This window comes from Passer montanus, unplaced genomic scaffold (genome assembly GCF_014805655.1).
Source record: "Passer montanus isolate IOZ18808 unplaced genomic scaffold, ASM1480565v1 scaffold9, whole genome shotgun sequence".
Taxonomy (NCBI): Eukaryota; Metazoa; Chordata; class Aves; order Passeriformes; family Passeridae; genus Passer; species Passer montanus.
This window is the reverse complement of record NW_024374367.1, coordinates 3,181,459-3,207,603: the sequence shown is the minus strand read 5'-3', so window position 1 is coordinate 3,207,603 and position 26,145 is coordinate 3,181,459. Positions and strand designations below refer to the sequence as shown.

The 26,145-nt window shown below is 54.9% G+C and overlaps 1 protein-coding gene across 2 annotated transcripts in view; it reads left to right on the top strand.

Moving 5' to 3' along the window:
* TEX264 (testis expressed 264, ER-phagy receptor) overlaps positions 1-25,679 on the top strand; it is a 38,119-nt gene extending 12,440 nt beyond the window's left edge. For both annotated transcript variants that reach the window (XM_039733905.1, XM_039733906.1), the window contains exons 4-5: positions 17,825-17,996; positions 24,839-25,679. In XM_039733905.1, coding sequence (XP_039589839.1) covers positions 17,825-17,996; positions 24,839-25,146 — 480 coding nt within the window. In that variant the 3' untranslated portion in view covers positions 25,147-25,679. The remainder of the gene's footprint in view (positions 1-17,824; positions 17,997-24,838) is intronic.
* The last annotated feature ends 466 nt before the right edge of the window (positions 25,680-26,145 follow it).

Here is a 26,145-nt window from a genome sequence, read left to right as displayed (position 1 = left end):
ATGCCAGCTTGTCCTGTGTGAGCAGCTCAGGCTTCAGTCTGCACGTGCGTGAGAGCTGATCACAGTGGCAGCTTCAGCCAATCAACTGCTGCCTGAATTTTCCTCCAGAGGTCTAGGAATTACTAACAGATGCTCAGACCTGTGTTCTCCAACCACAGCTTCATTTGTCCTCATGAACTCCTTGGCTTCTCCTGCAAGCCCTGGGGACCAGAGGCTGAAGACTACTGCCCAAGGTGGAGCCCTTGCTGAGCCAGGCCCACTCAAAGCCATATATCCATCTCTCTAGAGAAAAGGAGGAGCGAGCCAGGCCCACTCAAAGCCATATATCCAGAGAGAAGGAGGAGTAGGATACCTTTATCCAGAACTTGTCACCTCTAATCTGTGACTTTGCTGCCCTCAGTGTCTCATCATGTGGGTCTGGCAAGACTCATCCAGTTGATGTTCTTTGCATCAACCTGCAGAATATGCCAGTGGCTTTCTGGGAAATGGAGCCCTCGATCCTTCTCCTGCCTTTTTCCCATGCCCCAGAGTGACTGTGGGAATCTATTTGCTTAAAGAGGGTGCTGGGCTTAGGGGTGGTGGCTCAGCTGCCTGGCTGGGTGGGATAACCTTCAGTTTAAGCCCATGTGCTCATGGGTGTAGGTCTTTAGAGTTCGCAGGAAGACAGGAGGTTACCTGACACTGCTGGGAAGTGATCCTCACACATCAAATAATAATGGGGGAAAAATCCTAGAGAGTCATAGAGGATTTGATGTGTCCATCTTCTGTTGATGTCAGGGATGAGACTAGAGCTGACAGTGTGACAGGCTGCTTTCCATGGGCTGTCAGATGTTTGGAGTAAGGTTACAGGCTCCAGGGAAACTGTTTTGGGAGCCCTTGCATGGTCCCAGGCTGGGCTGTAGGTCATGTCACATGTGGCTTGTGCACTATTCATGGACCATTCTTGGTTGTCCACCAGCCTGGTTGATGTTGAGGACAAGGACCAGGGTGGGCAGTGCTGGAGAACACCCTTGGCTTGTGTGTGCTCTCTGCCAGGAGCCTGTGAAGCTCTGGATCTCAGGCTGGGCAGGAGGAGCAGGTGAGGGCTGGGCACTGTGATGCTCGAGCCTGTGAGAAAGGTGACATGCAGTGGCAGGGAGCAGAGAGGGACCCCGGGGTGTCTGTGCCTTTGTGGGCACGTTCATCTCTCGCTGACCTGCACTGACAGCTGGTTTTCAGTGGGCTCTCTGCAGCAAGGCTGCCTGCTCACTGCTGGTTGGCACCCCCCAGCTGGATGTCACATCACATCAGTTCACGTGTTCGCAGCAACTCTTAGCTGTTAAATATTTTTAGCGACAAAACATCCAAAGATGTTTCAGTCCTGCGAGCGTGAGTGACCTGGCCTTCGGCACGGAGCGGGCAGGGGAGGGCAGGATGCCCACGAGGCCAGGCTGGGGGCTGAGCCAGGTGGAGGGGGATTGGTGGGAGTGTTGTGTAGGGCCTTCCAGGGTGGAACAGGTCTGTTTAACCTGTGTCTGCAGGGAATGTGCTCCTCCTGTGCCGCTAATGGAACATATGGGGACCGGGGCTCTGCGTCACGGCTCCTGCCACTCGCAGCAGGCAGCCCCACTGTCCCTGTCCCCAGAGGAATGTGGCAGCCCCAGGCCACTACTCATCTGCTGTCACCTTCACCCCGGTCCTTGCAGGCAGGCTGTGAATTAACACAGGCCATGCTTCACGTTCAGTGCTGCCTGTGCCAGGCACGTCGGAGTGCACCAGTCAGTGTGTGCTGGTTTCCCAGCCTGTGCTGCTGCCATCCCTGCTGCTCTGCTGCCTGTGCCTGCACACACCTTTCCTCTTGCAAGCAAACTGTTTTGGCTCTGCTATTCAGCTCTTGCACAGGAGCAGGTGGGAAACTGCAGCTCTGACAGCGTTGCTGCTTTGAGCAGGAAAGGTTTGCTGACCAGCTTTGAGTTTTGGTAGTTACAAAGATTCCTTCCCTGCTTCTGCAGCTTGTGGCATGTGTGAAAGCACCCAGGTTGTCCTCAACGTTTTGTTGACTCTGTGCAGGAGCCTAGCACCAGGCAGGGGAGTCCTGATTCTAGGGAAGCAGCTGGTGTGGGATGCAGGCTCCTGCCACTGTGACCTCCCAGTTCTAATTGATCACAGAATGGGAACAGACCAGGTTGGAAAAGGCCTGCAAAGAGAGTCTGGTACAGCCTTTTATGGGTGTGTGGTTATGTAGCACACAACTAAATCTTGAAAGCCTCTGGCTATGGGGCCTCTACTAAATTCCTGTGGAGGCTTTTCCAGCTGGCAGATCAGCCCCAGGTCTCTGCCACAATGGATGCTTTCCTGTGACATCCAGCATTTTGACCCTATTGCTATCCCAGCTCCTTTTCAGGAACATTTCCCAAGGCAGCTCCTGGAAGAACTGCCTGCCCTCCAATGCATGCCAAACTGTGTGGGCATCCCTGATGGCCTGACAGCCAGAAGCCTGGACTGGTGTTGGCTGTCAGTCAGTGGTCCTGTTTGGAGGCATTTTGGTCCCAGGAGGGAGTAGGAAGCCACCTCACCTTCCTGAGCAGCTGCTTTGGGAAGTTGGGAGAGCTGCCTTGTAATGACTTGCTCAACCTTGCAAAATTCTCGCAGAGGTGAATCTTCTCAGACAAAAGATTTGCTTCCCCTCTGCAGTGAGGATTAATGATCACGGGAGAGGCCGGGGATATTTCATATGGCTGTCCAAGGAAGAGAAAGAACTGAAATGGTTTGCCTTGGGCAAGGAGGGAGAGTAAAATACTACAGTGCTTTTCTGTCAGATCTCTTTATCGACTCGATCTGTACGTATGCTCTCCCCAGATGTATTTATAGAGAATCCCAGAGGATGCAATTGGTTCAAAAGGTTTTCTTTGTCAGGCATTGGAGACGTGTCCAGCTCTTTCCAGCAGCGACAGTGTCCTGAACCTTGGGGTCTTCCTTCTTGACAGCTAGTCAATTAATTCAAGGATGAGATTGATCTGCCTCTCTGCAATTATTTTAGCTGAGTCCTAATGAGTTTTGTCTGGACAGGTTCTTCCCCATAGCCCTTTGAGCCAGACCTTGCCAGCTGTGCCAGGCTTAAGAAATAGCAAAATGAACCCGATCAAATGCGAAACAGCTTCACAGAAATATTGCTCTTTTCCAACAAACGCTGTTGGCCCAGTTTCCATGGCTGTGAAGCTCCCACTTTGAAACCTGTGGAGCAGGAAGATAATACACTTGAAAGCAGTGGCATTTTTACCTCCAGAAAAGGGACCATTGTGCTATGACTAACTTGCACTTTTTCAATTCTAGTTAGATATAAAACGGTAGGAAAGGCCCCGCTTTGGGGAGGGCAGGAGAGTGAAAACATTTCTCTTCTTCAGCGAGTCAAAATATGGATGGATGAGTTGTGAGGTTGGGTGGTGATCAGATCACAGGGATGAAAGAACAAAATCAGTTCTTCTTCCTCCTCCTGCCTAGAGCATGTGTGCCGTAGGCAAGGCACAGCTTTGGGGCTGCACTGGTGGCTGGGGCAGCAGTGAGGTGGCTGAGCCCAGCTGTTTGCTCTGAAGCAAAGGGCCACACTGGAAGTCCCTCAGGGTCTCTTTGTTTGACAGGGAGATACACACACACACGTGTGTATGTACATGTATGTACAACTCTGCCAGCTCTGCCTGCCTGCAGCAGCTGCTGCCCTGTGGATGCTGTCTGAATTGATGCTGCTGTGTGCTGCTGGCCCTGGGCAGAGTCAGCAGGCTGAGGTGTCCAGAGTGGCCCCTCCTCATGACAGTGACAGGTGTGGTGTTCTGTGGAGCTGCTCACATCTTGGGGAGGCCTTCATGGGCTCAGGATGTGCTTTTCCTCTCTCTGTGCTGTTGCCTCATGGCTGTCACTCTGCCCAGACCCACAGGGACTCACAGCCCTTGGGGAGGGGATGCAGGGTGTGCAGAGGTGCAATGGTTCAGTGCAGACCTGCACACAGCCAGTATATCCTATCCTGCTTTGAGGAGCAAACACCCACTGTCTGTTTATTGTCAGGACAACGTGGATTGTCCCGCTAGGCTGCCAAATCTTGGCCCTCTGAACTCCTCTGGATTTGCCAGGACTGGTTCATCTTCATGGTATGCTTCAGCTGTTGAGGGCTCCAGAACAGTTTGCAGACTGGTCTGTGAGCTCCTTGAAAGAGAAAGGTTGAGCTATGCTTAATTATTGCCTTGCAGGCTTTTGGAGAGTGCCTGTGAGCCCTCAGCTCTAGGACTTCTTTTGTGTCTTTTCCAGCATGTGGCAGCTTATTTCAGCCTGTGCTTCAGCCACACCAGGGAAAATCAGAACCTGTAATAGAAATGTTGGCAGTTTCTAACTCCACCACTCATGCCTGGGGCTGGAAGGGATTACTCCAGCTCATAACTGCCCTAGGCAGCTGAGAGAGGTCTGCAGCAGGGCAGGATGTCCAGGCTTCCCAAGCTGCTTCCCCTGCTCCATCCCAAGCGAGCAACAAGTCACGGCAGTTCTCTTCACCTCCGTGGCCATTGTGCTGGGTGGGTCACCTGGCACCTCTCCAATTGCATGGGAACAAGGAAAGGTATTTGTTCCCCTGCTGTCAGACCACAGTGGGCAGAGGAACCATTCTACCTGGGGAGCACAAGCCAGTGCTTGTCCTCTGTCACCCTTGAGCCGATTTCTCTCAGGATCTGGTGCAGTGTCTGGACCTGGTAAGAGCTGGAAGGTGCCTGTTACCCTCAAGAGTGGATCAGCACCTGATGATGCCTTTAGTCCAACCCATTTCTTTGTCCCCAGCCCACCCAACATTCACCTTTCTTGGGCTCCTCAGTGCTGTGATGAGGGTGAGGAGGCAGAGGCTCACGCCTGGCTTGAGCAGATGCATTTCTGCTGGGTTTGTCAGAGACAAGCTCTCCCTTAGGTAGGATGCCTCTGCCCTGCCACCTCTGCTAGGCTGGGTGTGTAATCCAAAAAAGGATGTGCTTCCAGTATGGAGGAGAGGAACAAACCTTCCTAAGAGGGGAGATGATGATGGGAAGTCACCTCTCCTAGGTACCAGAGAGAAACAGTACTGATTTGGTGCAAAGGCTCAATACAGCTCTGGGGACAGAATCAGCCTCCTCTGGCACTGGGATGGCAAAAGAGAGATGCTGGGGCCATGAAATGGAGTTACTGGTGAAGCTTGGAGTATGCTTGTCTTCCAGGCCACTGACATCTGCTTTTTGCACATGTATGTTTTGCATGGCTGCCTCCTCCTAAAGCTCAGCAAGGCTCTGCTGATCTGAGGCTGAGCTCCAAATTAAATGACACCAAACAGCGTGGCTTTACATTTCAAAGGCTCAGAGCAGAAGGATGCCTGGGACTTGCTGTCACTATGGAGTAATTGGAATGATTTTTTTTTTATTTTGGCGGCTTGTACAATGACCACCGGGTGCTTGCTCCACAGACAGATGGTTTTACCTGCATCTTCTGCTAATGTGAGGAATTATAACAACCCTGCAGGGATGAAGAGGGGTGACAGAGCTGAGTACAGTGGAGACAGCAAGTTAGTAGCTGCTCTGCTGCTGCCAGCTGCTCTGCTACTGGCTCTGGCTGCTGATCACAGTGGTAATTTGTGGATGGGCACATTTGCATCACACAACCCCTGGAAATTTCTGCTTCTGTTCCCCCATTCCACACACCACCAACCAGAAAATCTCCTAGTGCATTTAAGTTGCTACTGTGTCTCTTTCCCTTATCTTCACAGGGAGGACTCAGCAAAGATGCTGCTTGAAGGTCAAAGATGGAGCTCTAAGGCAGCTGGGAGAGTGGTTGGTCTGGGAGCCCCAGTCCCAGCATGGCACTGGGGGCTGTTGCCTTTCAAATGAAACCTGAAGGGCTGTCCTGGCCCTGGGGATGAAGAGAATGGCTGATCACAGAGTGGCCCTATCTGCAGCTGCCTGTTGGCTTCGTGCATTTGCTGACAGGCTCTGTTCCCACTCTGTAAGGCTGTAATATAACAACACTCTGGGAAGGCTGCAGGGAGGGGACAATGGCCTCATTCCCATTGTGGACACCTGCATTTTTTCCCTGCTATTGGATGGCCAGTTACTGTCATTAACTCAGGGGTTTATTTCTGCCTGGAGCTGATGGCAGCTCCTTGACATGCAGGAAGGGAGATATCTATCATCTGCTGGGGCCAGCTGCTCTGCTCTTCACGCTGTGCAGATTCACAGCTTGGGGTAAGGTCCTCCCAGTGATTCAGTAACCAGCCCGTGAGTTGGCAAAAGCTTATCAAGAGGTCGGTGTGGAGAAAGACTTGCTCGGTACTTCTCAGCTGAGCAGTACAGGAATGAGCAAAGCAGAATGGCTGCTGTGGCTGCAGGAGCTGCCAGATGTTGTGGGCTCACAGTGGAGAAACACAGCCATCAGCTCCTCTCTGTTCTTGCATCTTCCTCCTCCTCTCTCACGTGCATCTCTAGGTGCCAAGTTCACTTGTCCCACCCAGGTCCTGCCACCCCAAGAAGTCACTGCCTTCATCTCCCAGCAGTTCCCCTTCAAAGCTGTGTCTCCTGGTGGGAGCTACTTTGGGACCCACAGCATTGGCTCAGCTCTGGTTTCTGCTGTGCCCTGGGGCACAGGACCAGTGTCCTGGGGCAGAGCTGCAGCAGGCAGAGCACACTTCCAGCCCATGGCAGCTGTGGCTGCTTGGGGAAGGGCAGAATGGGACAGAGCTGTAGATAATGCTTCCCCAAAGTCCTCCCCATCCTCCAGGTACCCAGTTTGAGGAGGGGCATCAGCACTGGGAAGAGGAGGGATGTCCTCCAGGTCTCAGGGCATGAATGAGGACCTGGGGAGGCTCTGGTGGCTGCAGGTTTGTCTGCTGTGCTGCTGTCAGTGATGTTACACAGGGCTGTGTGTGGTTTGGGGTACCTGGCGGGGCAGAGCAGTGGTACAGATGCTGAGTTGGCTTCCCAGGAGGGAAAGATCTGGAAAGCTGAGTGGTGTGATGCATCTCCAGAGCATTACCAGCTCATGGAGCACATCTGGGAACAAATGGGATCCTTGTGGAAGGGCAGAGTCAGGCTGGGCTCTGTCCTTGCCTAACTGCTCTGATTTCTCCTCCTGATTGATCTGCACAGTCAAACTCACGATCCTGTGCTGGCAGAGGAGCAGTTGCCAGACTGCAAAGGTCGCTGAAAGCAGCTGCTCCCCTCCCCTGCTGCCTGTGCTGCCGGCAGAAGAGCCCGGCTTCGGAGGCGCTCAGCTGGTGTCCCTGCTGGCACCGCCAGCCGCTGCTCCCCGCACGCCAGCGGCTGCTCTGCTCCCAGACCAAGGTAATGAGCCCCCTGGGACCTGGGCCACGTCCCTGGAGGGCCGGGGAGGAGGAGGAGGTGAAAGCTGCAGAGAACAGGCAGCCTCACCTCGCCTGGCCAGCAGCAGGGCCGATGGAGAAGTGCCCAGCACGTGTGGCCGCTGAGGTGGCGTGTCCGGGCTCGGGGACACCTGGAGCTGTCCCTGGTGGGTCTGCCCGGTGCCGCTGGCTCACCCCACGCTGCAGGCGCCGTGCCCGGCTGTGCCGATCAATCCGTGCTGCCATGGGATGTGCTGGCATTTCCTCGGGCAGTCGCTGCCGCGGGGGCTGCGGGCTCTGGGGGCTTCATTAGCCGAGCTCACCGCGGGGAATTGTCAGCACAGGAGCCCGCCAGAGTCACTGTCTCTTTGTCCTTTGCCGGGTTTTTTGGTGCAAGCTCTTGGATGTGGGGTTTTGAAGGTGGCTTTGTTGAAAGCCTGCAGGGAAATGCCTCTTGTTCATTTAGAAGCATTCAGGAAGGAATTTGTCTCGAGCCCTGGCTTGCATTTAAAACATAGAGATATCTGTCCCTGGGGCAAGGGAAGGAGGAGCAGGAGGAGCAGTGAACCAAAGGTAACCAGTGGCCCATGAGTGTCTGCCCTACAGAGAGCCTGGTTGGGACCCCTGTCATCCCAGACAAGCCTGTGAGTGCAGGGTTTCCCTGAGCCAGAGCTCAGACAATCTTGCTGCACTGTTAGCTGCACTTAACTGACAGCTTTGAAGATCCTCCTGTCCTGAAACTTGTTTTCTGACATCAGATTTGCCAACGTGTTGTACTTCAGATGCGCTTAGGGACGTCGTGATCAGCTTGCCTATTCCTCCTCAGCAAACCAGGCTGAAACCCACTTGATCTCTTCCTCTGGATCTCCCTTGCCTTCCAAATGAGGCCAATAAGCCTGACAGCAAGTCCCCGTGGGTGGGCAGGGAGGACTATTTTGTCTGGGAATCAGGTGGTTGCATCGTGGCTTTGCCCTGGGCTGCTGGTGGCTTTATCTGTGCAAGTTCAGCAAGGTTAAGTTCTTCAGCTTCCCTTTTTGGCTTTCTCAGCTGTGAAGGGATGGTGTGAGGCTGAGCTTAGCTCATCGTGAAATATATTCCATGAAGCCTGGGAGCTGGGGGCGTTGCAGAAAGACAAGGTTGTTCAAGGAGGTAGGAAGGGACAGGGAGGGTATTTATTGCACTTGTCCATTTTCCTCCTGGGGCCATTGATGTGACACCTGAGTTCATCCTGGTGATTGAGGCTGTGGAAGAACAACTAGAGATGCCTGCAATCCAAAGGGTGAGAGGAAAGTGTTGAGATTTGGACGGGGCAGCTCAGACCTTGTCTCAGGAGACTGAGAGCCCCCATGTGCTGTGGGCACCAGGCTCTGCTGCTCCTGTTCCGTGGCTGTTGCTTTGGCTTTGCTGCAAGAGGGTTTCAGACAGGACTCGTTGTGGGTGAGGATGTGTGTGAGAAGGCTGCAAACCACAAGCCTCCAGCTTGTCTGGACATTCTTGTTGCAGAAGGGCAAGTACTCAAGTGAGTGAAGGCCCAGGAGAGAAAGCCATCAAGGTGGGTTGGGAGTGTCCACCTGGATGAGGAGCTCTCCAAGCTAATCCGTGGAAGAAGGTCTGTCACCACAAGAGTCTCATGGCAGGACAGAGCAGGTCACTCTAGGTTAGGACTTACTCTCCCTGTGAGCAACATGACAGACACAAGATTTGGAGAGGCTCTTTTAACCTGTGTGGTGTCCCATGCAGGGTGGGAGGCTGCAGTGCAGTGGGCTGCCTGGCTGAGGCAGAACAACAGGGCATGATCTTGGATGATGATCCCTTTCCTGAAAGGCCCTGCCTTGACAGGAGACAGAGAAATTGCCACAGCTGCTGCTCCTGGCAGCCTTGCCAAGGCAACAGAGCAGGCAAAGCGATTTAGCATTGCTCCAGTCATCCGTGATGGCAGAGATCATTGCATCAACCCCTTCAGCATTGTGATTAATGCTGAAGAAGCATGCTGTGAGGGCTGGGAGGAGTGTGTTGGTCCCTGGAGATCCGCTCTCTGAAGCAGAGGCAGCCCTCTCCAGCTGTGGTCCTCCTCTCCCACAGTCTCATCCACCTCCTTTCGTGTGCAGCTGTTGACCTTTGTGCTCCCATAGTGATGGAGTTCCTAGGAATTGGGACAGGAACCCAGGACTGGTTCCTCAGGAGAGGAGAGATTATGTGGATTTACAGAGATTCCTTGTTTTGTGATGAAAATCCGGTGTTTGAGCTTTCAGAATGGTTAAAATCAAAGTCCCCTTCAGAGAGCTTGTGTGTGGCTGTGATGGGGAAGGAGGACAAGAAAATAGGAAGTGGTGGTGTCAGGTAGGAGGAAGAGTATGAGAATGTTATGGAGCTCTGGGAAGCTGGTGAGTACCATCTCCCCAGCTGGCATTTTATCCATTGTGGGTACAGGAGCAAGGCAGAACTTGGGAAAGTGAAAAGCACTGAGTCTTTGGGAAAACTAATTTTTCTTAATGCAAAAGTTTACTTCTGCAACTCTCTGCTCCAGGACTAATTACTCACAAATAACCGTAACACCAGGGGGGACCCAAGCCCCATGAATTGTGTTAGTTTGCACCATCTGCTCTTTATTCTGCAGGTGACATTCCTGTAGTTGGGGGCAGCACGATCCATCCCTGGAAGCACACAGACTGATGTACCTGAACGTGTCTGGGCTGGCAGTTTTGTCCAAGGCTTGTCTTACCCTCTCTCTGGGGGCTCTGACTGCCTGTGGCTACTTTCTGAGAGGTTTTATCTCGCTGGGACTTGCTACCTGGCTCATCTCTGAAGATGATGGATGCCTCTTTGTGTGCTGCAGGATTTCTCTTGCAGCCCAAGTGGGTGCTGGAAGAGGAAAAGGTCCAGAGTATGTCAGGACCTCTAGCGAGGTAGGGCTGGAGCTTATTCTTTTGCTGGAGGACAGGATGAAATCTCCATCCCAGGGAGGAGAACAGTGTTCATGACTCTCACAGTAGCTGCCAGCATGACCTGGGAGCCTGTGCCTGGTCCCTGCCTGGCCTCTCAGGGTGCTGGGATCTCCACCAACTCCCCCGGGCTCATTCCTTTACCTCTGTTTGTCCGTGCCTGGCAGCTGCCACTCTGCAGTTGCTGCCCTGGAGGAGCCATGGGAGCAGCTGGGTGGTTTGGCCCTGGGAAGCGCGGGCGGGCAAGGTGTAAATTGCATGGAGGGCTGCCTTCACTGAGGTGAAAATGAAAAACTCTCCCAAGCTATCAAGCCCAGTGTTTCACAGCTCCCACGGTCCAAATGCACTCCCACTCCCTCTCACTGCTGCGGGGAGGATCTCGGGGGCTGGTTTTCTCCTGCCTGTCCTGGAGCCGTGGCACTGCCACATCAGCAGGGCAGTGTGTCCTGCTTGGAGGCAGGATGCAGGGCCTGCCGTGGGAAGGGGGAAGTGTGCTGAGGGCAGGCAAGGATGCTGATGGTGTGGGAGGTGCTAATTGCCAGGCTCTGTGTTCTGCTACCTGGAGGATTTGTTATCCTTTGGCGAGACTTTGTTTTCCGCTGCCATAGTGCGGCTGGTGGCACTCGTTTTTCCTGCTGGCTGATGGAAATGGCCTTTTCTTGATTGCAATAATATCACCTTCTGTTTCTGAAACACCTCACAGCCCAGAGGATTTGAAAGTAAAGTGCACGTGCGTGGGAGCAGTCTCACCACCTCTGAAGTGTGAGTTTCTCCAGGCTGGAAGCAGCAGCTGTTCCCAGCCCTTGGCAGCCCGGTGCTGGCGGCTGTGCCGTGTGCTGGGGCTGGCTCCGGGTGCCATCCCCTGGGAGGCAGGGCCTGCCCGGCTCCACCTGCACCCTGCTGGAGCTGCTAGCTGGGATGTTGGGGTTTCCTTGATGTCTGAGGTATTAGTGGTGTAAGGCATGTCTGCCTGCCTCTCCCTGCAGCAATTTGTCTTCCTTCTGCCCAGCCATGCCTTGGGCCAATGGCTTTTCCTCAGCCTCAGGCTGACTTCTGCCCTTCCTTGAACAGCCCTGAGCACCCAGGCTTCATCTCTGTCTCCCGTTGCTGGGCTGTGGCCCAGCAGAGAGGATCAGAATCTGGGTTGGTTTTGGAAGGGATATTTAAAGGTGATCCAGTCCAGCCTGCCTGCTGTGGGCCAGCAGAGATGTCTTTCACTGGGGAAGTTTGCTTAAAGCCCCATCCAGCCTGGCACTGAATACCTGGCTGTGTCCAGGGATGGGGCATCAACAGCTTCTCTGGACAACCTGTTCAGTGCCTAACATCCTTCAGCACAAGGCATTTTGTGTCTGGTCTAACCTGCTAGCTTTTGCTTTAAAACTGCTGCCTCTTGCCCTGTCACTACAGGCCCTGGTGAAAAATCCACATCTCTTACAAGCACACTTTAGGGCTCCTCAAAGGCTTCTCCTCTCCAGGCTGAACAACCATAACTCTCTCCATAGCAGAGTTGTTCCAGCTCTTGGAGTGCTTCTGTGGTCTCCTCTGGACCTGCTCTGGCATGTCCATGCAGGGGTTCCCAGAGCTGGAGGCAGTATTCCAGGTGGGGTCTTACAAGAGCAGAACTGAGGGGAAACATCCCCCTCAGGCTGCTGTCCATGCAGCCCAGGAGATGCTTGGCCCTGGGAGGAAGGGGTGTCTCTGTTTTTATGCTTTCATCAGCTCACATGGGTGACTTGAAGCAGTGTCTAACCTCAAGCTGCTGTCTGAGCAAAGAGGACTGGAAACAGGGACATTCCCAGTCTGGTTCTGGGACAGAGGGATGGCCCAGCAAGGAGGCTGTCTCCTGGCTGCACAGGGAGAACACCAAAGGGTGCTGAGTGCTGTGCAAATGAATTGCAAAGCCTCTCAGGACTACCTAGCACCCGTGTTCTAAGATAAGCAGGGATGACACACCGAGCATGGAGCGTGTGAGGAAGCGAGGAGGATGTGGCACACAGCACGCTCCCCCCCCAGTCCTAGCTGGTGGCTCAGTTTCAGCTTTTAATTTTAGCAACTGATTTAGGGCCGTTCAGCTCCACGCAGTTTTGTTGTTCCTTTAAAATCCCTGGGACTGAAGCGTCCGACTCCATCGCTGGGAGATGGAGAGGATGGATGCCTCCAGCTGGAAGGAAGGTGTGGGGGAGTTGTGTTGTCTGGCGTGTGAGGACAGGGCTGGTGGGTCTCCCGGGGGTCTCCCCACACTCTGCCAGGTGCCAGCTGACTTGCTGGCACTGCCCAGAGCAGCCCCAGTGCTGGCAGCACAGGCAAGGGGAGGCTTGTGGCAGTGAGGCTGTGGTGGTGCCTGGGATGCTGGTGAGCCCCCCAACAGGCAGCAATCCCCAGCAATGGTCACATATCCCTGTGTCTTTGCACCCTCCATCCATTCCTTCTTCAGGTGTGGCAGCATAATAAACAGAAGGGACTGAGCCCAGCTGCCTGTGGAAAAGCTCCTCATGTGGTTGATGTTGCTCCGGTGTCACAGCAGCTCCATGTGCCCTTTTGCTTCCCTGCAATGGCAGCAGCACATCCTGCCACAATATCAGCAATGGTGAGCAGCAGTTCCAGGCACACTGTGCCAAAATGATGTTTAGACAGTCCTTGAGAACAACCCACAGCTTCTCCTTGAGTCTGACCCTCCTGGCCATGTGTCCATTGGCTCCTCTGGGAAGTTGTTGGCACTGTGCAGAGAGCACTCTTAGGCTGGACTCTGCACTGTTGGCTTTCCCAGTGGCTCTGGCCAGGTGGCTTGGGGCTGCCTGGTTCCCTAAGGAAGAAGAAGGTTTTTATCTGCTAGTTGCTTGCTCCCCATGTTTTTTCCAGTCCTGACGGGGGTTTAACGGGCACGTTTTTCATGTGTTGCAGGCAGAAGGTGCTGTGGCAGGGTTGGGTGACAGGCACAAGCAATGGCTGTGTTCCCATGGCACACAGGTGGCTGGAGCCTGAAGTGGACATCACTGCAGTGGAGCCAGGAGCTGCTGGGCAACATGAACAGCTCAGCCTCCAGCTCTGCTCCAGCAGGAAGCTTAGTGGTGGCATGAAAAACCTCTCCTCAACTGCTCTTACAGCATCAGTCCTGAAACAGGGACTCAGTGGGCTGGTGTGACTTAACCATCACCTTGTAGGTCATTCCAGGAGGTCACAGGAAGGAGTCAAGGGTGACAGGGAGCTTGTGGGGTGAAGTGGGGTGAGGACAGCAGCTGCCTCCCCACTGCCTTCCTGGCAACACGAGAAGTGTTCTGGGTTCAGCTGGAGCCTGATTGCCAGCATGCCCGTGCATGGCAAGGATCCAGAGAGCATCCACAAGGCTTGTTTGTGGTCTCCTAACAGGATGAATTCTTGCAGCAGTGGGAGATGAAGCAAATCCAGTTGGTGACATTTGAATTCCTGAGCAGTTGAGCCTGGCAGAGTGACAAAGACAGTCCCCACAGTGCCCCAGCTCATCTTCTGTTTCCCAGCAGGTGCTGAGGGCTGTGGTGTGACATGAGCACCCTGCCACCTCCTTCTGCTTAGCACAATTCTGCTGGGATTTTAATGACTGCAGGTCATGTCTCAGACACCTTGTCCTGTCCTCTGTCGCCCTGGGACTGCTCTTGTGCTCACCCAGGAAAGTGAGGGCATCTTCCTCCTGGGAGGCTGTGCCCAAGCCATATCATGAGCACGCACTGTGACCTTATGGACAAGTAGGGGCAGGAAGATTTGTGCTGATGAATAGCTGGCACCTCGTGCTGCTGGGAAAGGTGTCCCAAAATGCTGGTCATTGCATAATCCTGTCCTTTGTGATGTGTGAGGGTAGGGGATGCTCCATTCCTAGTGGGATGAGAGTGACCTGGAGGAAATCCTGCAGTCAGTACGTGGTGGGAGGTGATATGGAACCCGAGGTTAAAGATTGGGCGAGGTGCTGTTCCATCTGGGAAAGAGGAGTGCAAGAGTCTTCCCTTACGTAACACCTTGCTCTCGAGAAGGTGGTGAGAAGCACCCCACCACGTTCCTCAGATGGGCTGAGAAGGAGTTGGCTTCATGGGAAGCATGGGTCTGACGTGGCAGGAGTGTGCTGGAGCTGCTCTTCTGTCAGAACTGAACTTGTGGACTCTGCATGCATTTGTGTGTGTAGATGGGCTGTATGGCTTATGTGCAATGATTCCCCTGTTTCAGGTGCCATGGGAGGGTCCTGGATAGAAATCAGCCCTGAATGCTGCCCTGCTGCCTCTGTCTTTGCTGGCCATAGGAAGGGAGAGCTCCTAGCAGAGGCTGAGGAGGGAGGTGGCACTGCACGACCTTGCAAAGGGACAAGTCTTCTTCCCTGCCCCACTTACTGGCCCTGTTGTCACAGCCAGCAGCCTGACACTGACAGTGTCCCACTGTTCAGCTCTCGCTGAGCTCCTCCAGCCGTGTGAGACTGCATTGGATTTGACTGGAGGGCTCTGCCTTGCAAACTCCACCTTCCCCTTGCTGCTCCATCTGTTGGCTTGGTGGCACAGCCAGCCAGGGGCTCCCTTCTCAATGGCAGTGCGATGCTGCCTGTTGAGCCTTTCTGTTGTTTTGCCATGTTGTTGAGCCTTTGCTAATTTGCTCTCTTCCCACACCTTTGCCTCTGCTCTCCAGTCTCTCTGGGTTGTTCCTTTTCACTGCAGTGTTTCTCTCCATGGGGATAATCCCAAACTCACTGTGTCACCAGCCTCTTTTGCACTTTGCTGCACTATTCTTGCCTGGCCTCTGCCTGCTTCCTAATCTGCTTTGGTATGATCACAAGGCTGATCTCCCACTCCCTTTAGATGATCCCCTCATCCATTTCCAGTGTCATGGCTCCCCACCTCATTGCCTCTGCCCATTTCTCAAGTCTTTATGCAGTCTCATCCAGCCTGGACAGGACAGCATTCCCAGCTGCAACATCCCTGCTCCTTCTTGGGAACATTGTCCTCTCCTGAGCCCACCTGCCAGTGCTGAGCTCTGCAGCAGCCCTGCCAGAGGCTGGGTTTCTCTGGGAAGAGGCATAGAAGCAGAGGCCAGCTCACTAGCCTGGCTTCCAGCTTAATTTGTACAGACATAAACTAGCACCCCATTTCATTTTGGGAAAAACCCTGGATGAACTGGGAAGAAATCAAGTATTGTAGCTGTCCCTAATGAGGCAGGCATGGGTATTGACTGTGAGTGTCCAGCCACTTTGGTGTGGTCCCACCATGGTCCCCAGCCATGGGCTTTGGGCTGGACACCTGGGCTCTTCTGGCTTCAGGGACACAGAGCTGCTCCTGGCAGGGTGGAACATCCTTGTCTCTCTTACAGGATAATCTTGAGAGTGAAGCAGCATTTGGCTCAAGAGCCAGTCCTGCTCTTCATTCAGGTGTACATTTTTATTCCTTAAAAGTCCAAGATTCCCACATTTTGTGTGGGCAGAGGGGGTGTTTGTATTTTGTGGGTGCCACTTCTATGCCTGTGTAATTGGAAGTTGTAGCAGCCTAGAGTAGATTGTGTGGAGAGGGTATGTCCCAGATCCACTCTTTTGGAACCTTAGGAGGGGCTTTGGAAAGTCAGCTTGGGATGTCTTGAAGGCCAGACTGGAGCCCTGAGGATTTGGACTGGTTGGAGACTTCATATGAAGTTATAAAGGTCTCTTTGCTCTAAGATCCTTTGAGCTGTCCTTATGTGCATGAAGTGATGGAGGGCCAGCTGGATTTGTCCAAAAAACTCTGCAAATCCTGGAGATACCTATCTCTGGTGTGTGTTGCAGTAACCTAAAATAAGGAGCTGAGCTGGAGGTTGGTGGATGGGCTTGTGGTTGGTAGGGCAAGGGGCAGAGCGGCGGGGAGGGCTCCTGTCTGTGTGGTTGCTGAAAAAGCAGGAGTGATAGGAGCCGCCTCTGCTCTGCTGCTAAAAACAACCCAGCTTGTTTTTATTTAATGCAGTTTTGAGCTGCAGGCCCCAGTGTTTCACCTGCCTGCAAGTGGGAACTCCAAACCCTGAGTGCCTTGGAAGCCCGCCTGCGTCCCTGTGTGTCCCTGCAGCACTGGGATGGGAAATGTCGTTCCTCCTAGGCTGGAGGAGGGACTGCTGAAATTCAGGCTGGAAGGCATTGGGATGGGACAGGTGAAGCTTCTGTTGGGGTCATGTTTCTGCCACTGAGGTGTTTCTGGGTAAACTGGGCCTCTGCATTGCCAGATCCTGCAGGGTTTCCCAGGAAAATGGATCCAAAAACTGCTCCCGTGGGATTTCTGCCTGTATTTCTTGTACAACATCCTGGCAGCATGGAGGTGGCTCTTCAGGTGGTACAACTGCCAGCACCAGGAGAGGGTCAGTGTTGGCTCATGTCTGTTGTGGATCCTGCCTGGTGCCAGCATTAGTCTGGGAAATAAATGATTCTTAAATCACACTGGTCCATCCCCAGGGCTGAAGGGAGTCAGGCTCTTGTAAGGTCATGATTGATGTGTCCATAGAGCTCATCATTCTTGGTGTGGGGCCAGCTCTGGCAACAGAGAGCCCCAGAGGGATGTGGACCCTGCTGGAGGATGTGCAAACAAGCCACACCAGCAGGCCGTGACAGAGGAGAATAGTTGAGGCAGGGAGGAAAATCACTGGGTCAGGGAAGAAGAAGAGGATAATCAGGGCAAGAGGGAGAAAGAGAATAGCTGGGGCAGGGAGGAGGAGGAAGAAGGAGGAGGATGATAATCAAGGTGGTTGCAGGGTTAAATAAAAGCTGTCAGCGATTTGAAAAGGAAAAAGAAAACCCGCTAAAGAGACACTCTCCTTTCTCACCCGGCTTGTAATCAGCCGCCCCCTCTGCCAGCGAGCAGCTGGCGGGCGGGCGGGCGAGGAGGGGGAGGCAGGAGGGGTCCAGCTGCTCCTCGGCCCGGCCTCGGCACCCCGGGAGTCCCCTCAGCCCGGCTCAGCACGGCCCGGGGACCTGCCCCTGTCACGGGTCCCTGGCAGGCTGGGCTCTGAGGTCCTGAACAGCACTGCCAGGGGAGGTGGGGTGAGGAAAAGGAGGAGGGGGACGTGTCTGAAATGCCAGGGATTCATCTCCCACTCCCCCTGCCCTCGCCATCCTTAAAGGAGCTGCTTGAGCTGTCGGCTCTGGATTATATTAATTAGCAGAGCAGCGCTGTGCCTGCTCATGGGGCTGTGCTCTTTGTGGGGCTGTGCTCTTTGTGGGGCTGTGCTGCTGGCAGGACCTGGAGATGTGGCAGGTCTGTGTGAAGCAGCTGCCTGGCTCCCCAAAACCTCTCGTTCCAGCCCAAAATAAGCACATCAAAACCAAGTGAACTGGGGGTCTTCAGCATCTCCTCCTGGCTGCTTACCTTCTGGGCCAAACCTGCCTGCCCTGGTAGCTGGGGCTGGTGTGGTAGGGAAAGCAGCACCCTGGTTTTGGGATGGCACCCTCTGCTCCTCACTAGGCCTCCACTCCTGTGGGCAAAGAGGACCAGGCTGACCTGGCCGGGCTGGCAGGTCAGTGTGATGGGGGAACTGCTGGGCTGGGGGGTGAGGACATCCCTGCCCATGGCTGCTTTGTGTTTTCCAGGAGAGGAAGCTGTGTGCCCACCCCCGGATCGAGATCTACAAGCAGGACCGCATCTACTTCGTGTGTCCCCTTGCCCGCCAGGGGGACTTCTATGTGCCTGAAATGAAAGAGCTGGAGAGGAAGAGCAGGGCTGCTGCAGCTGTGGCTGAGGATGCCCAGACAGACATCACAGGTATTTGTGGCTTGTGCACAGGCTCCATCTTCATCATCCCTCACAGAGGTGGGGTCCTGGTATCCCCAGTCCTGCTGCCTGAGCAGAGGGACTGGCCTGTCCCCACCTGGTACCCAGCACACCTCTTCCCCTCACCCTGGGCTGATCCCCAGGGATCTGAGATGACGTCCTGTGAGATGTCATGGCATGCCTCGGGGAGCACCCAGGAGCCCTTGCAGTTTTGGGTTAAGCCACTGGCCCACTGTTGTCAGCACAGAGCTGGATCTCACAGCTTTTAGTTGCAGCTGGGCTTGTTTTTCTCTTTGTCGTATACATCTTCCTTGATCTCATCTTCATCTGTTACATATTGGGATTGCAAAGAGCTTAAATACCAGGTTGCTGTAGCTCGTGGTGGAGTTGCCTGAGAGCATCTGCTCAGCAAGATTTGTTGGAGCCTGGATGTATTCATACAGGAAGGGACCACAATGGCTGTAGGCGCAGAACAGCAGTGCTATAGTAACCCAAAATGCTAGTTGCCTTCAGCAGCCCACATGCTCCCGTGCCTGTGAGATGGAGGAGCTGGCTGCCCAAGCATTCCCAGGCACTGGACAGCACATCTGAGCTGGCTGCTGGCAGGGGCCTCCCCCTGCCCCACGCTTGTGTAATGGGCATGAAAAAACCATGAGGGCTGTGCTCGCCTCACGGGCAGTTGGGTCATTTGCTTCAACACATCTTCAGGTTTGGGTCGCTTTAATTCTTAATCACATAAAAGCAAGCCTGGGAATTGCTTTCTGGGAGCTCTGTCCATTTAGCCTTGCAATGAGGAGTCTAATTGGAGCTGTTTCCCAGCACTTCCAGGGCCCGTGTTAGCACAGTGCTCGCTTGGCTCTGCTCTTTGTGTGCCTTGTGTTGGGGCAGCACCAGCCCTGCTTGGCCAGAGGTGCCCCAAAGCCCTGGGGCTGGCTCTGACAGCCTCAGGATCCATGGGAGCAAGGGCAGCTCGAGGGTGGTGCCTTCAGAGCTGTGTGTGCTCCCTGTGCCCTGCTCAGGGGGCGTGATCCCACAGCACAGCCAGGGTGCTCGCAGCAGCCCCTGCCCTGTGCCCTGGCTGTCTCAGTGCTTTCCCTGGGGTGCCACTGCCAGCATGCCCACAGTGGGGAGTCCTCTGCCCTGCTGGAAGGTCTTCCCAGTTTTAGAAGGCAAATGTCATTGGACTTTCTCACTCTGGGCCGGGCTCTCCAGCAGCAGCTCTGGGCCAGCTCCTCCACCACCCTTTCCCTTCCAGGCACATAAATGAACTTCTGTCAGTGCAATATGATGCAGTGCCATCTGCTGAGTCTGCACAAAACCAACTTAGAATAATAATACCCATGAGGTTGGCCCTTCCTGTGAGACTGAAGAGTTGGGCTTGGATGTTGCACTGTGGCATAAATGAACTTCTGTCAGTGCAATATGATGCAGTGCCATCTGCTGAGTCTGCACAAAACCAACTTAGAATAATAATACCCGTGAGATTGGCCCTTCCTGTGAGACTAAAGAGTTGGGCTTGGATGGTGCACTGTGATTGTCACTGCTGGGCACAGTGGCAGAGCCACATCTGGTGGGTGTCACATCCTTGCTCTGGCTGAGGATGTAGCAAGCCTATGGGTGGCTTGAGCAGCTCCTGCCTGAGGGCTTTGGTGCTCCCATGAAGATTACACCTCATGGAATGAGACTGATCCTCCATTCCTGACAATTTTATGTGCTGGGATATGTGCAACCACCTCTGAGTTGGAGAAAGAGAAGCCTCTTTTCCCATCCTTTTTAGCCTTCTAGTCCCTCTAGAAGTGAGCTCCAGTTAGTCACAGCCCCTTCAACGGGCATGATGGACCCAGGAGATCCCAGGATGTCTGTGACAGTTTTCAAGCTTTCCTCTGCCAGCTGGAGGGTGGGCACAGCAGTGTCCCCATCTGCTTGTCATCATGACCTCTGCTCAGCCCCAGTTGCTTGTATTTGGGTTATTTCTTGATCTTCCTCAGGTTTGGGTGGATGTTTCAAATAGTCCTGCTCTGCTGGAGGCTCAGAAAGGGCTGCTGGGACAGTGGGGGCAGGTGGCAGACCCTGATGGTGGCTGTCAGCTCCTCTGGCTGTGCCTGAGCTGCACAAATCCAGGTGTAGGGCTTTGCTACCCAGTTGTGCCTCAGTGGATAAGTGGAGACTGGGAAGGTTCTGAGCCCCATTTCCTCTCCCAAAGGCAGCTGAGGCTGCTCTGTGCACAGAAGCTTTAGGCTGTGTGTCCTCATGTGGTAGCAAAAGAAGCCTCCTCTTTCCCCCTCCCAAAATACTGAGATAAGAGCATTGAGTGTGATTTCAGCATGGACATGATGTTGAGTAATGCTCTGTGTGAACACACCACTGGTCAGTCACAGCTCAAGAAACTCCCCACCAGCAGCTGGATATGCTTCCTTTGAGTTAAAGACTTGAGAAGTTCCAAGAGGAAGGTGTTGCCATTTCTCCTCACCTGTCATTGTGGCTGGTGCCAGACGGTACCAAGCGACTTGAAAGTGTAAGAAAAGCTTGGATTTGTTTTCTCGAGCCTCCTGACCTTGGAGCACATCTCTGCATTTAGGCTGTTGTCTGCTGTCCTTGCTCCTGAGCCCACCCTGTGAGGTGCTGGGTGCCTGTGGCTGTGAGTGAAGCCAGCAGCCACCAAGGCTGTGGGACATGGTGCAGGGTCTCTGCTGCCTGTGCTGCACAGAGCAGGGTGCTGCAGCTCTGCTGAGGATGGACTCAGCACACAAGGAAGGGGCTGGGGGCTGTGGCTGCCTCTGCACCAATTCCATCCCTTCTTTGCCATCCTCAGGGTCATTGGAAAGACAGGAAGCATTTTAGGAAGGCGGCTGATGGGTCTGCAGGGGGCCAGTGTCAATCAGGATCAGTTGTTTTGTACTTAATTGTTTTCTGGGCTTTGGCTCGGCGGGTCCCCGCTCTGGGCTCCCTCCCAGCAGCGCTCTGCAGTGTGACCCCGCTGCTGTGTGTGGAAGGTGAAAGCAAACAAAAGCAGCCTCTCCACACGGGCTTGCTGGCATGAGCACAGATGGTTCCCAAGCTTGTGGCTCTGCCCAGAATCTCAGGCGCTCATTTTCCTGGAGCAGAGTCTGTCCCACAGCATCCAGGTACAACTGATGGCATCACAGGCTGAGCCCCAGTGCCACAGAAGAGCAACTTTCCTGGTGTGTTCTGCCTCATCCTTGCTTGCTTCCATCCTTCAAAGAGCCCTGCCTGTTCCTGCCTGCTTCTACATCCTGGGAAGTGCCCCAGTCCCCCTCCTGGTGGCTTGTGTGTGAGCTTCAGCAGTCATGGATGAGCTGTGCCCCCTGGCAGCACACTGCCAGGGTGATGAATTTTTGATGGAATGAGGGGAAGGAAAGGGCCCAGGAGCACCAGGAGTGGAGCATGCTCAGGCATCAGTGTGGCACAGGGGTGGTGCAGGGGGAGAGCCTGCCCTCATTCTGGATTTGGGAATGTCAATTCCCAGTGTGGCACAGGGCTGAACTGTCTGGGGAGCCAGCTCCCCCCAGGCTCATTGGCAGTGTGGGGTGAGTGGTTCCCGTTGCAGCCATCCCTGGCTGGTCTCTTGGAGTTGGCAGCTGATATCCCTTCTTCCTGGCTTTTGGGAGACTTCTTAACACCCTATCATGGCTTCACCCCAGCTGTGCCTCTGTTTCCCAAATGAAAACTCCTGGGTTCCATGTTCCTGCTGAGCGAGAGTGCCATGGGATGGCTGTGCCATCCTTGAGGGAGCAAGGTCAAGGGCGAGTTTCAGTAGAGGATGGCTGCTGCCTCACAAGGTGCCAGAGGGAAATGCCATGCTGGATCAGGGTGTTGGACTGGTTCCTGGTGTAGGGACCAGCCTTGGGAAGGTGAATGCAAGGAATGGGCAGTGGGTCATGGGAGGACCAAACAGGGTGTGTGGGCAAGGATGGACAAGTGGCTGTAACAGCTGCTGGACGTGTGTGCCTGTGAGGTGAGGGCTGAATCCCTGCTTGCCCTCCACAGGGCTTTGGTTGCCCTCTCAGAGCCCCTTGCACTGCCTTCCTGCCCTCCCTGTTAGGACAGCTGGGTGTTCCTGCCACGTTCCCCTGTCAGGGCTGACCCCACATGGTCCCTGGCAGCAGCAGCTCTGCTGGCCTGGCCACCCCAGACACTGATCCTGGCCAGGCTGAGTGGCCATGCCAGAGCCATTTTCCTGTGCAGAGGAGAGCGAGGCTGCTGAAATGGGCAAATTTGCCAGCTGAGGCTGCTCGAACATGATCAGAAGTGACAGAGCAGTGACAAAGTGCCTGGCTGAAGGGAAACAGGACTCGATTTATTGTCACCCTTGGAGCAAGGGAGAGGAAGGTGGCTATGAGAACGAGGACAGCAGTGCTTTCCCACAGTGGTGGCTTGGAGCGGTGGGTAGGTCAGCTTCATCCCTGTCTTCTTCCTCCCCTTCCTGAGCTGCTGCTCCTTTCCTCAGGAGATTCTTTGCTTTGTGTCATGGGGTTACATGACAGCTTCTGAGCCCAAATGTTCCCTGGGGTGTCAGGGGAGAGGTGCTGAGCAGGAAGGGCACTGCTTGGGGGCTTGGTGTCACTCCTGTCCCCTGGGATCTTAGAGGGACACAAGACGGCCACACATGACATGGGCTGTCATGAAGCCATGGTGGGAACATGTCCATGTCACCTCAGGCCACCAATTTGGCCAAATCAGATTATTTCTTCTTTTCAGATCACCACTAAAGACCTTGCAAACCCTAACTTGTCTTCAAGGCTCAGGGTCTGCACACTCCCCTTCATCCCCTGCAGATCTTCCCAGAGGCTCCCTGCTGACCCAGTGCCCTGCTGAGGTGCTGTCAGGTGGGACAGCATCTCCCACCTTTCTGCTGCCCACTCAGTGGCTGCTGTCCCCTGCAGCGAGTGCCTTGCTGCAGTGTGCAGAACATCCTTTTTAACTTAGAGTAAATGTAGTTTCCATGTCGAGGTGCTCCCTGATGCTGCAGCAAAGGCAATGTGTGTTAGTGGGCAGTGGTTTTTAACTCCTTTCCCTGGGAGGGGTCACCTGGCATTGCCCAGGGAGGGGCCGAGGGCTCGGTTTGTGCCAGCTGCCCAAAGGGTTGCCAAGGTGAGAGGGTGAAGGCTCGGGTTCCTTTCCAGGATGAAGCCCATGTGCCATCCAGGTGGGATGAAGCAGTGGGTGCACTGTGTCTGTGGAGCTGTTCTGGCTGCCCCCCATCCTGCTGCCAGTGCCGGGTCCTCTCGGAGCAGCCGTCACTCAGCGGCAGGACCGTGGGATGGTGCTGCTCAGGAGGCAGAGGACTGCCATTTACAAGCAGTTCTGCTGGCAGCTGCCCAGGCTGGGAAGAAAAACAGCTCAGAAAAAGGATTTAAGGATGTTTGGAAGGAAAGTTCCCTCCTTGGTGAATCTCCTTCAGGAGATCAGTGGCTGCCACACAGCTGCAGGAGAGCAAGCAGCCCAGCCTTGGGCACCCTGGCTGCAGGAGCTGTAGGAGGCTGGAAATGCCTGTGGAAACCCAAGGCAGCCCCGTGCCAGCAGCTGAGGATGGAGCTGCACCAGCAGGAGACACTGTGGAGAAGAGGGCTCTCCTCTCCCACTGGTGATGACCTCAAAGAGGTTCCCATTTGCCACGTCCCAGCCCTGTTGGTGGCAAGCCCCAGTCCTCCATGAGTGCTGCTGCTGAGTGGGCTCCTCCTGGTTTCTCTCCTGGTGTGGGGCATGATCCTCAGGAGGGGTGTTCAGTCCAGCCTGGATGGAGGTGCTGGGAAATGACAGAGCCTGGCATTCACTTCCCACTGCTGCAAGGCAGGCAGGGAGGAGATAGAGCAGGGAGGGCCATGATGGAAGAGCCTGCCCAGTGTTTGCAGACATATCATAATTAACAATGAGGACCTGTGATGTCATAATAAACCACGTGGATCTGTGATGTCATAATTAACAATAATTAATGTTTAACAGGAGGGTTTTGTCTCCTGGCTGGTTGCTCTGGCAACAGCACTGAGCTGCTGGTCTTAATCTGCCACGTTCCTCTCCTTGTCGACTCCTTAATTGTATTGTCGATGGAGCTAATGAGGCAGGGATCTGGGGAGGAGGAGGTGGGCCAAGGGCTCCACCTGGGCAGGCAGGGGCAGCCCCGGGGGGCCTGGTCGTGAGATGGGCTGTGGCTGGCAGCCAGGTCATGTGGAGAAGCCCAGAATGAGCTGGGAAGGATCCCCGTATCCTCTGGCACCCTGACACCTGCCTGCTGCTGCCCTGCCTGTCTTCACTGCTGCCAGAGCTGCTGGCTGTAGGGGAGCCATGGAGGGAGTGGGAGCAGCCTGTCGGGTGCTGAAGACACCAGGATGCTCTGTCATGAGGCTGGACATACATACCTGCTTCTGACAGCAGAGCATCTGAGGATTCGCACTTGTACCATCACCCCCTTGGGTGCTTAAACAGTGCTGCAGCTCCACATCACCCTCACAGCACAGAGTCCTTCCTGCTCTTTGTCTCATTCCTGGTGCCATGCCAGAGACAGGCATTCTCCTCAGGAAGGGCTGGCCAGGTCCTTGCTGTGTGCACCAGGAGCAGCTGTGGGCCATGGTGTGGCCAGGTCAGGCTGTGGCTGGAAGCTGGTGCTTGTTTGTGTCACTTGGGGGTTCCTGATTTCAGGGAGCAGTTTGAGCTCAGCCCATTCTTGACCTGGTCACGTCTCAGAGGAGGTGACAAGAGGCAGGAGCTGGTCTCCACTGTGGCCTGATTCCTCAGAGGCTTCAAAGGCTGTGGCACCCATCACCATTGCCTCCTTCCCACGGCATTCACTCTTTCCCATTCTCTCTCCATCCCAGGCGTCGACACCATGAGCGAGACGAGCTCCATCAGCGTGGAGGCCACGACTGACAGCAGAGACACCTCGGTGGCCACGTCCATCCTGCTGCCCTTGGCGGGCAGCCGCGGCCGGGAGGAGGCGGACACGCGCAGCGAGCACAGCTACAGCGAGTCGGGGGCCAGCGGCTCCTCCTTCGAGGAGCTGGACCTGGAGGCTGCCGGCGACGCCGAGGGAGCCCCGGGCCCCGAGGCGGGCTACGCAGGCAGCCAGGAGGTCACAGACAAGTGGACCAAGGAGCCCATTGCTGCTGAGAGAGGAGAGGAGTGAAGAGAGACCTGGCCGCCTCACCTCCCACTGGGGTCTGACTTACTGGGAACCAGTTGCCTTTCCCACCTCCTTCCTCTGCAGCCAAGAGATTTTGGTTGCTGATTCCCCCCAGGACCTGCTGTCCCTCTTTGCAGAAAGGGTGTTTGAGCGTTTTTGGGGGTGCTGGGAGGTGGGGGGGATTTCTGTGGTGCTTGGTGGTGCAGGGTTAGGTGCAGGCTGGGGGGACAGTGAAATGTATTGGCCGTGTCTGTGTGTCCAGGCACATGGCAGACTCTTTGCAGGTGTCTGGGGGTGGTGGTGGATGTCAGAGATGTCCCCCCTCATCTCTGCTGGTGCCCCTCTCACCCACAGCTTCTCTCTGCCACACCACCACGTTTTCTAGCACCAAAGAGCTGTGAGTAGGGTCAGTTGGGTTTGTTCCCCTCCTCTCTTCCCCTTGCTGAACAATGGAACCATCCTGTGTAAATGTGGTCCTCCTGGCACTGCCACGGGCGCTTTGGGGTCTGTAATAAAGTGGATGCTTTTCCTCACTGGTGGCTGGTGCATTGCTGACTTGTCCTTTGGCTGATTGTGCCATCCTGTCCCATGGTGGGGAGTGGGCTGTGGTTGGGAGCTGTGCCCATGGCCCTCAGCTGAGCCAAACAGCTGCCCAGGGGCTCTGCATCCCTGCTGCTCAGGCTTTCCCCCGCCCGGGCACGGAGTCTGTCCCCAGCCTGTGCAAGCTGCAGGGGAAGTGGGGAAGGAAGGGTCCCAGCTGCCGTGCTGAGCTGGGCAGAGCTAGAGGGAGTGGCATTCCCACTCCTCCTGGGAGCCTGTGGAGGGTAACACCAGTATAAAGCCAGATATAAAGCTGCTGCTGGGCCTCCTGCTGTGGCAGGGGACACCAGGCTGCCTGCCCTGTGCCTTCCTGACATCCCATCTGTCTGTCCTGCTGCTGTGGAATGCAGGCAGGGAGGGCTGCCTGAGGTGGTCCCTGTTCCCTGTCTCTCAGCTTGGGAC